A 10,268-nucleotide genomic window follows, 5' to 3' on the forward strand; every position below is an offset into this window, starting at 1 on the left:
GAAAAGATGTTTTGGATCTACCGTGTCACATCCACACCAAGAAAGATGAAGAGGGTAAACTCATTTACCCAAAGCATACCACTTGTGACGCCCTCGATTCAATCGTACACTAATCATACACGCAAATGTGTACGATCAAGATCAAGGACTCACGGGAAGATATCACAACACAACTCTAGACACAAGTTAAAATAATACAAGCTTTATATTACAAGCCAGGGGCCTCGAGGGCTCGAATACATAAGCTCGAATACACAAGAGTCAGCGGAAGCAACAATATCTGAGTACAGACATGAGTTAAACAAGTTTGCCTTAAGAAGGCTAGCACAAAAGCAACCTTGATCGAAAAGGCAAGGCCTCCTGCCTGGGAGCCTCCTAACTACTCCTGGTCGTCGCGGTCTTCATGAGGTAGTAGGCGCCCTCGTGGTAGTAGCAGTCGTCAAAGGTGGCATCTGGCTCCTGGACTCCACCATCTGGTTGCAACAACCAGGAAGAAGAAAGAAAGGGAAAAGGGGGGTAGCAAAGCAACCGTGAGTACTCATCCAAAGTACTCGCAAGCAAGGATCTACACTACATATGCAACATTATCAAAGAAAGGTTGTATATGTGGACTGGGCTGCAGAAATGCCAGAATAGAGAGAAGGCCTAGTCCAGTCGAAGACTAGCATCTTCTGGAAACCACCATCTTGCATCAAACAGGAGGGAGTAGAGTAACATAAGGTAAGGTAGTAGTAGGGTTATCAACCTCGGCCAGAGATCCTTTCTCGACTCCCTGCGAGAAAGCAATCCCAGAGCCATACTATCCAATTATCATCACAATCCAATTCTCATCACCATCCAATTCTCATCACAAGTATCCAGTTCTAGTTGTATCGATCGGGATACAACTCCAAGTGTCCGTTACCGTAGGACAGGCTATGCATAGATTAGTTCTTCCCTGCAGGGGTGCACCAACTTACCCACCACGCTTGATTAACTCCGGCCGGACACACTTTCCTGGGCTATGCCCGGCCTCGGCCAAACAATACGCCGCAACCCGACCTAGACTTAACAGAGAGGTCAGCACGCCGGACTAAACCTATGCCCCCAGGGGTCATGGGCCATCTCCCCGGAAACTCCTGCACGTTGCGTACGCGGCCGGTGAGCAGACCTAGCCTCCCTTATACAAGAGAAGGTGTTACCAGTCCAACCCGGCGCGTGCCGCTCAGTCGCTGACGTCTATTAAGCTTCGGCTGATGCATACAACACAGAACGCCCATACTATGCCCACGTGATGGTTAGTGCTATCAGGCCAGAGGCCCCTCGGATCAAATATCCAAATCGTAGTGGATTGGGAACGCGCGGTAACAAGCAGAGACTCACGAAAGATGTGACCCCGTTGCCCCGTCTCGAGGACTTGCGGCAAGGGCTAAGAATGCCCGGCCACGCCTCGTAATTATCTCACGGGCACCTTCCAGGTCAACCCGACTCCTCATCACTCGCAATTATGCTCGCGCGGGCACCCCTTAGGGTCAACCCGTCTTTAGTAACATGGTTCAGTGTAAAGTCATAGTAACCATAGTAACCGTGTGTCCAAACATCAAGGGGAAAACCCGAGGAATCACCCCCGGTGAATTTCACTCGATGTAATCATCAAGGTGAACGTAAGAGGAATCACCCCCGAGATTCACACTTGAGGGGTTGCACGACAGAGTCGTGTCGGAAGTGGTTAAGGCGGAATCACCCTCGATGACCACGACCGAATAGCTACACCACAGGGTTAACATCAGAAGTGCTGTAGAGGTCTCACCCTCGGCACTCGATAGTAACCCAGCAGTGTCGAGCAACTAAGGGGAAAGTGATGTGCGATGCCGGGGCCTGGTCTTCAATCCCGTTGATCGGATCTTCAATGATGAAGCAGGGGAAACAAGGACAAGGTGGGGGTCACTGATGGATCACTAACCAACCTATACTAAGCAGTTTAGGATAAGCAGGTAAGGTACAACAGCAAATACAAAAGCAGGCTATGCATCAGAATAGGAGCATACAATAACAGTAGCAAAATCTAATGCAAGCATGAGAGAAAGGAATGGGCGATATCGGGATGATCAAAGGGGGGGCTTGCCTGGTTGCTCTGGCAAGGAGGGGTCATCATCGACGTAGTCGATCACAGGGGCAGCATCGGTCTCGAGGTCTACCGGAAAGGAGTAACGGAGGGGGAACACCATAAATAACAGAGCAATCAAAGTAACACAACATATAACAAGGCAATACGCGGGGTTAGGGGTGACCTAACGCAGTACTAGCCTATACTGGCGAAGGGGGAAACATCCAAGAAAGTATCCCCGGTGTTTCGCGTTTTCGGACGGATGAACCGAAGGGGAAAAGTTGCGTGTTTGATATGCTAGGGGTGTGTGGCGGAAGAACGGACTGTGTATCCGAATTCGTCTCGTCGTTCTGAGCAACTTTCATGTACAAAGTTTTTCCAACCGAGTTACGGATTATTTTATATGATTTCTAAGGTTTCAAATATTTTCTAGTAATTACTGGATTTAATTTAATTCGAAAAAAATAACTATAAATACTTTTGTCACCTAGTGTTACTCTAGCCTATGAGTATGCCAGTGGGGCCAGTGGGGTGGGTTGACCTAGTCAAAGATTGAATAGCCAAAGGATGAATAGTTTAGGCGGGTCCCATATGTCATTGTCTATGGTTAAACTAGACTTTAATTACATTAGATTAACTAATAGGGGGGGTACTGTCATTGGCTGGCAGTTAACCTAGCAATCATTAACCTAAATCTAGATTAGCCTAAACTAATTGATCCTGGCCGGTCACACACACAGAACACACCACGCAACACACTCGACCATGGCCTTGGCCATGGCCAGCCAATAGTAGCAGTAAAGAAGCGCAACAGCAGTGTTGAGGCGAAGCAGCGGCATCAGTGAGCAAGGCAACAACAGTAGGGAGCAATACCAGCGAGCAGCATAGAGCAAAGTAGCACGGCAGGAGCAGCGTTGGCATCAGGCAGAGCATGCAGCAGCGACGACAACGTCAAGCGGTCAGCACCAACAGCAGAGCAACAACGTGCGGCCAGGGGACGGCCGGCGCGTGGCCGGACGCGGCCAGCGGGAGTACGGGGCGTCGTGGCGTGGGTGGCTTTGGGTGTGCGTGGGCTGCAGCAGCAGTAGCAGGCCGCACCAGTAGCAGCAGTGGCGGCTCGCAGGCACGGCCAAGCTCGGGCGGGCTCATGTAAGGAAGGAGGCAGCGACTACAGCGGCAGTCCGAGGCGGGGAGAAGGGGAACGGGCGGCGGCTCACCCCGGGGAAGCCGTGGACGAGCTCGGCGAGGCCGGGAGGCGCCGGTGGTGCAGATCGACGGTGATGGCCGCAGCGGCCGTAGTCGAGGAAGACGGACGATTCGGTCGAGGTGGGTGCTTCGAGCTCGAGTGGATCCGCGTAGGGGAAGCAGGGGAGGCAGGTGGAGCTCCTGGCGCAAGCTCGGACGAAAGGGACGACGCTGGCCGCGGAGACGATGAGGCGGTGACGGCGGCGGTGCCGAAGGTGGAAGACGACGAGGATCCGGGGAAGCAACGCCTCCCAGCTCGCACTGCTGGCTGTAGTAGACGCAGGAGATGCCGACGATGCTCCTCGACGTCTTCGCTTGGCTCGGGGAGGTCGTCGGCCATGGTCACGGCGAGGCGGCAGCAGCGGCCGCGTCGGGTGGGCGCAGGGGAGAAAGGGATCTGGGGAGAGGGAGAGTGGAGGACGGAGTGGGGAGCGAGGGGGCAAGTGGGGGAGGGGACCGAGGCGCCGCAGGGGGGCGGCATCCTTATCGCCTCCGCGGTGACGCCGACGAGCTGGTCCGACAGGGACTGCTCGGTCGCAGGCGCCCGGTCGCGTGAGCAGTGGCGAAGAAAGGCGACCGAGGGAGTGCAGGGTTGGGCCGGCCTGGCTGGCCCGAGGCTCAGCGGGGCTGGGAGGTGGTCTAGGCCTGGGGGCTTCCCCTTTTCTTTACCTTTTCTTTTGTAATATACTTTTTTTATAAAATAAACAACTAGCCCCTGTTTTATTATTTTTAGAGCATTTAAACACATTATAAAAATATGATTTCAACATGAAAAATATCCGGGGACTATTTGCCACACCTCAAACATTTTAGTTTCATGTTTGATAAAATTTGAATTTTGACTTTAAACTTGGTTTTGAATTTGAGTTTGAAATAAGATTTGGATCAAGCGAGGATTAGTAACAATAATGTAATGACGTGGCACCATTAGCAGGGTTTACTGTAGCATGACACCGGGGGTGTTACAAATCTCCTCCACTACAAGAAATCTCGTCCCGAGATTTAAGTGGTGAAGTAAAGAGTAACTTCGGGAGAACTGACCCTTATAGGGTTAATTATCTAGTGAGCAATTCAGGGAATGAGGCGGAAGTATCTCTCGAGTTGAAACTGAATAAAACATCGAGAGCAAGGTATGAAGGTACCATGAGAAGTTTTAACGGGCATGCCATCATTCGATTGCTAACCAAAAGGTGAAAGGGGTTCAGAGCAACAACAATAGAAATTATTGCGTCTGATACTAGAATAGATCACTAGGAAGGTGGCTCATGAATTACATACGAAGGCAAGTGAAAAAGGATACTTCGGAATCAAGGATGTACAGGAGTCAGGTTTTGATCATGTGGAACTGTGGGTTATGGGCCCACCATGTGGGTTAAAAGCAGGAAGGAGCTAACATTTTGCACGGTCATGATAGCAAGGCAGGTCGGAGGATAACCTGTCAGTTATGTTGATAACAACGTAGGTACCAAGGGCGAGGGACGAAGAGAACTATTTTCCTGCTCGTTGAACGAGGCGGACCAATAGGCAAAGTTCTCGTCCATCGGTGGCTACCGGAATGTTATCAACAATAGTAACAAGGTCTTGCTGACAGAGTCGCACACCGAGGTGTTTACCTAAGTAGAGAATTAACTCTGCTCCAATAAGTTAGATTACGAGAATGGTTAAACAAACCAATGGAAAGGAAAATGTGATTATTAGTTTAACCAGACCAATGGAAAGGAAAAGGGTGCTTATACAAAAGTATTAGAGTATATGCTTCCCAAGAACAAACAGAGCAAGATATACATGACAGGACATCAAGTACTTATCCATTTAGTTAATGGGGCAATGAGAATCATGATATTACCCATACAACGGTGTTTGGATAATAGATCAAGAAACATTCGGCAATGTGCTTCCAATGTTCTTGTTGATATTCGGAATACCTCAGTCATGCTTTGAGGTAGCATTAACATGGTGTTCCAAGTAGTGGTTTGAGTTGAAGATCACAATAAATACTCAAGGAACAGTTTGAGTTGAAGATCACAAGAAATGCTCAAGGAACAATTGCAGGAATAGCAAGGAGTCCAAGGTATAATCAAGACATGATCAAATATGTGTTGGAAAGAAGACAAGGGGTTGTCGATGACAACTCAAATCATCGAAGGTCAAGGATGGTAATTCTTATCCGAATTCGATTGATATGCTGGAAGGGCTCAGAATGTTGACGAGCACGACACAATTGTGGAGAGATTTCAGGAAGATGTAATAGATCGGCGATGACATCAAGTCAAAGGAATGATCAAGTGAAAAGTTATTGGAACCATGGGTACGACACAAACTCGAAAGCAAGCTTGCTGTTCAAGGCGAAAAGATAAGATGAGGACGATCGACGTAAGCTTCGCTCATTGTCGAAAGTTGTGCTCCGGGAATAAGGACCAGGTAGCACAGTTAAAATTTAGCACGATAATGACATAGCCGGCCAGGCTAGGAATGACTAGAAGGATTATTAAACTCGTAAGCAATGAAAATTACTTAGAGTTATAGAATCGGAGTGCGGAATCGATTCAACCGATTCACTTATCGGTGTCGGGAAATCTGAAATCGGTGAGAAGCAATACTAGATGAAGACTCATAGGAAGCAACACGGTTCTTTGATATTCTTGAGATACCGGAGGGTAATACTTGAAGGAAGATCAAAATAGAGGTTGTGGAGTTGCATTGATCTCCAGAAGACAAGTGCGTGAACTTGTCCGAGAAATGGAATCGAAGGGGAACAATCATGGTCAGAACCACGGTTGCAAAGGACCAAGCATAGATACCAGATGAACTTATAACAAGGGGATTATTATTATCACAAGAAGCTTCCATGATAAGTGCCACATCGGGTCCATGGGCATGAACACAAAGTTTAAGGTCGACTCCCACTTCTTCAATGCATAACCTTTCATTCACTCCTCGTTTTTTGAAGAAATTGTAGTGCAGAGGATTTATCTGCCGAAGTACCAGAAGAGTAAGACTCGGGAGAACTCTCGGGTTCACACAGATTATGGAAGGCATAAGTTCAATCCATCGGGGCATTTTTACGAATCTATACAACAAAAAACCAAGCAAAAGATACGAGTTCAAAAGTAGAGTATCGGAGTCAAAGCAGATGATACAATTTACCGAAGGTATTATGTATCAGGGAAAAACTCACAAGACTTTGGATGTGAAGGACATTGTCGGATAACAACCCAGCAATGGATCTGGCAATTCACGACAGAGTTGATGTGAGTATCGGTAATCAATCAGATGAAGAAGGGGATGTAAAGGCATCGGCTTATAGAAACGTCTGAATGATTCGATGCTTGGGTACAAAGGAATTATGTTTTCAAGACGAAGGATCAGAAGCAGAGGCTCTGATCAAAAGATGAGTAAGTTGAATAGACTTAGAGGTGTACCCGATCAAATCTAGATTGGGCAAGAACCAGCTCATATCTCGAAGGATGTCTGAGCCGGAAAGAAAATTTCCAAGGATTGATTGATGATTGCGAGTATTCGCACACACGCTGAATCCATAGGAACAAAATGACAATCACAAAGAATTTTAAAGAATATTGCTAGACATATGGAATTAATCCTAATGCAAGCAAGAAAGGAGAATCAAGAGCAATAGGTTGCAAAGGATTTTGAAAGATCAGATAGCCTTTTCAGGTATTAGGAAAGCAAATGAACAACTAGGGATGAACGAACCCGGTTAAGTGAATTATCCGCAGTCCAAAAAGAAGCTGCAATGCACAAGGCCACAAAGGATTCTCGGAACAATGGAGAGTACTAGTGGTATCTCGTAATAACAGGAGCAACTAGGGATAAAGGTACAAGCAGCAAGGATGTTATTCAGGGGGATTATCAGTGGTCAAGAACTGCAAGGCAGTTGGCACAGGGTCTCGAGAAACATCGAGGAGTATCCGCAGAATCTTCTCGCGAAGCAAGCAATCATCGATAATGTTGGGGTTCTCTGGGAGGAAGTGGGTATGAGAACCTAATGTCAGAGTTAGTAAAATGTTTAACCCGAATAGATGAGAGATCAGAGTCCCAGAGTATAGACGAGGAATAAAAGATCCTAATACCACCCGATGGCGATGTGGGCCCGTAAGGCACACAACCATGTTAGTAAAAGTTTTTGCAATGTCTAGACTCGACTTCGGCCAAGGGGTGTGGAAGGGGGATTCCTACAGGCAGTCGGCTCTGATACCAACTTGTGACGCCCTCGATTCAATCGTACACTAATCATACACGCAAATGTGTACGATCAAGATCAAGGACTCACGGGAAGATATCACAACACAACTCTAGACACAAGTTAAAATAATACAAGCTTTATATTACAAGCCAGGGGCCTCGAGGGCTCGAATACATAAGCTCGAATACACAAGAGTCAGCGGAAGCAACAATATCTGAGTACAGACATGAGTTAAACAAGTTTGCCTTAAGAAGGCTAGCACAAAAGCAACCTTGATAGAAAAGGCAAGGCCTCCTGCCTGGGAGCCTCCTAACTACTCCTGGTCGTCGCGGTCTTCATGAGGTAGTAGGCGCCCTCGTGGTAGTAGCAGTCGTCAAAGGTGGCATCTGGCTCCTGGACTCCACCATCTGGTTGCAACAACCAGGAAGAAGAAAGAAAGGGAAAAGGGGGGTAGAAAAGCAACCGTGAGTACTCATCCAAAGTACTCGCAAGCAAGGATCTACACTACATATGCAACATTATCAAATAAAGGTTGTATATGTGGACTGGGCTGCAGAAATGCCAGAATAGAGAGAAGGCCTAGTCCAGTCGAAGACTAGCATCTTCTGGAAACCACCATCTTGCATCAAACAGGAGGGAGTAGAGTAACATAAGGTAAGGTAGTAGTAGGGTTATCAACCTCGGCCAGAGATCCTTTCTCGACTCCCTGCGAGAAAGCAATCCCAGAGCCATACTATCCAATTATCATCACAATCCAATTCTCATCACCATCCAATTCTCATCACAAGTATCCAGTTCTAGTTGTATCGATCGGGATACAACTCCAAGTGTCCGTTACCGTAGGACAGGCTATGCATAGATTAGTTCTTCCCTGCAGGGGTGCACCAACTTACCCACCACGCTTGATTAACTCCGGCCGGACACACTTTCCTGGGTCATGCCCGGCCTTGGCCAAACAATACACCGCAACCCGACCTAGACTTAACAGAGAGGTCAGCACGCCGGACTAAACCTATGCCCCCAGGGGTCATGGGCCATCTCCCCGGAAACTCCTGCACGTTGCGTATGCGGCCGGTGAGCAGACCTAGCCTCCCTTATACAAGAGAAGGTGTAACCAGTCCAACCCGGCGCGCGCCGCTCACTCGCTGACGTCTATTAAGCTTCGGCTGATGCATACGACGCAGAACGCCCATACTATGCCCACGTGATGGTTAGTGCTATCAGGCCAGAGGCCCCTCGGATCAAATATCCAAATCATAGTGGATTGGGAACGCACGGTAACAAGCAGAGACTCACGAAAGATGTGACCCCGTTGCCCCGTATCGAGGACTTGCGGCAAGGGCTAAGAATGCCCGGCCACGCCTCGTAATTATCTCACGGGCACCTTCCAGGTCAACCCGACTCCTCATCACTCGCAATTATGCTCGCGCGAGCACCCCTTAGGGTCGACCCGTCTTTAGTAACATGGTTCAGTGTAAAGTCATAGTAACCATAGTAACCGTGTGTCCAAACATCAAGGGGAAAACCCGAGGAATCACCCCCGGTGAATTTCACTCGATGTAATCATCAAGGTGAACGTAAGAGGAATCACCCCCGAGGTTCACACTTGAGGGGTTGCACGACAGAGTCGTATCGGAAGTGGTTAAGGCGGAATCACCCTCGATGACCACGACCGAATAGCTACACCACAGGGTTAACATCAGAAGTGCTGTAGAGGTCTCACCCTCGGCACTCGATAGTAACCCAGCAGTGTCGAGCAACTAAGGGGAAAGTGATGTGCGGTGCCGGGGCCTGGTCTTCAATCCCGTTGATCGGGTCTTCAATGATGAAGCAGGGGCAACAAGGACAAGGTGGGGGTCACTGATGGATCACTAACCAACCTATACTAAGCAGTTTAGGATAAGCAGGTAAGGTACAACAGCAAATACAAAAGCAGGCTATGCATCAGAATAGGAGCATACAATAACAGTAGCAAAATCTAATGCAAGCATGAGAGAAAGGAATGGGCGATATCGGGATGATCAAAGGGGGGGCTTGCCTGGTTGCTCTGGCAAGGAGGGGTCATCATCGACGTAGTCGATCACAGGGGCAGCATCGGTCTCGAGGTCTACCGGAAAGGAGTAACGGAGGGGGAACACCATAAATAACAGAGCAATCAAAGTAACACAACATATAACAAGGCAATACGCGGGGTTAGGGGTGACCTAACACAGTACTAGCCTATACTGGCGAAGGGGGAAACATCCAAGAAAGTATCCCCGGTGTTTCACGTTTTCGGACGGATGAACCGAAGGGGAAAAGTTGCGTGTTTGATATGCTAGGGGTGTGTGGCGGAAGAACGGACTGTGTATCCGAATTCGTCTCGTCGTTCTGAGCAACTTTCATGTACAAAGTTTTTCCAACCGAGTTACGGATTATTTTATATGATTTCTAAGGTTTCAAATATTTTCTAGTAATTACTGGATTTAATTTAATTCGAAAAAAATAACTAAAAATACTTTTGTCACCTAGTGTTACTCTAGCCTATGAGTATGCCAGTGGGGCCAGTGGGGTGGGTTGACCTAGTCAAAGATTGAATAGCCAAAGGATGAATAGTTTAGGCGGGTCCCATATGTCATTGTCTATGGTTAAACTAGACTTTAATTACATTAGATTAACTAATAGGGGGGGTACTGTCATTGGCTGGCAGTTAACCTAGCAATCATTAACCTAAATCTAGATTAGCCTAAACTA

At 47.9% G+C, this 10,268-nt stretch overlaps 1 protein-coding gene across 2 annotated transcripts; it reads right to left on the minus strand.

The window, feature by feature from the left end:
• Positions 1 to 270: 270 nt before the first annotated feature.
• Positions 271 to 3,838, minus strand: LOC123130714 (vegetative cell wall protein gp1). Of its 2 annotated transcripts, none has more exons than XM_044550531.1 (2): positions 3,304 to 3,838; positions 271 to 473 (listed from the first exon to the last, which is right to left on the minus strand). In XM_044550531.1, exons 1-2 carry the CDS (start codon positions 3,810 to 3,812, stop codon positions 440 to 442), a joined length of 543 nt encoding a protein of 180 aa, XP_044406466.1. In that variant the 5' UTR covers positions 3,813 to 3,838; the 3' UTR covers positions 271 to 439. The 2 variants fall into 2 exon arrangements, 1 of the variants encoding a protein (XP_044406466.1); XR_006463999.1 differs by lacking the exon at positions 271 to 473 and adding an exon at positions 2,134 to 2,173.
• Between the last annotated feature and the right edge of the window lie 6,430 nt (positions 3,839 to 10,268).

The sequence above is a fragment of the Triticum aestivum genome, chromosome 6A (genome assembly GCF_018294505.1).
Source record: "Triticum aestivum cultivar Chinese Spring chromosome 6A, IWGSC CS RefSeq v2.1, whole genome shotgun sequence".
In the NCBI taxonomy this organism is placed as follows: Eukaryota; Viridiplantae; Streptophyta; class Magnoliopsida; order Poales; family Poaceae; genus Triticum; species Triticum aestivum.

Excerpts from the sequence above, each read along its gene's own strand:
- LOC123130714 (XM_044550531.1), bottom strand. The coding sequence starts at position 3,812 with ATGCCGCCCCCCTGCGGCGCCTCGGTCCCCTCCCCCACTTGCCCCCTC. Across the intron at positions 474-3,303 it reads TCGTCCACGGCTTCCCCGGG|ATGGTGGAGTCCAGGAGCCA; the intron begins GTGAGCCGCCGC and ends TGTTGCAACCAG.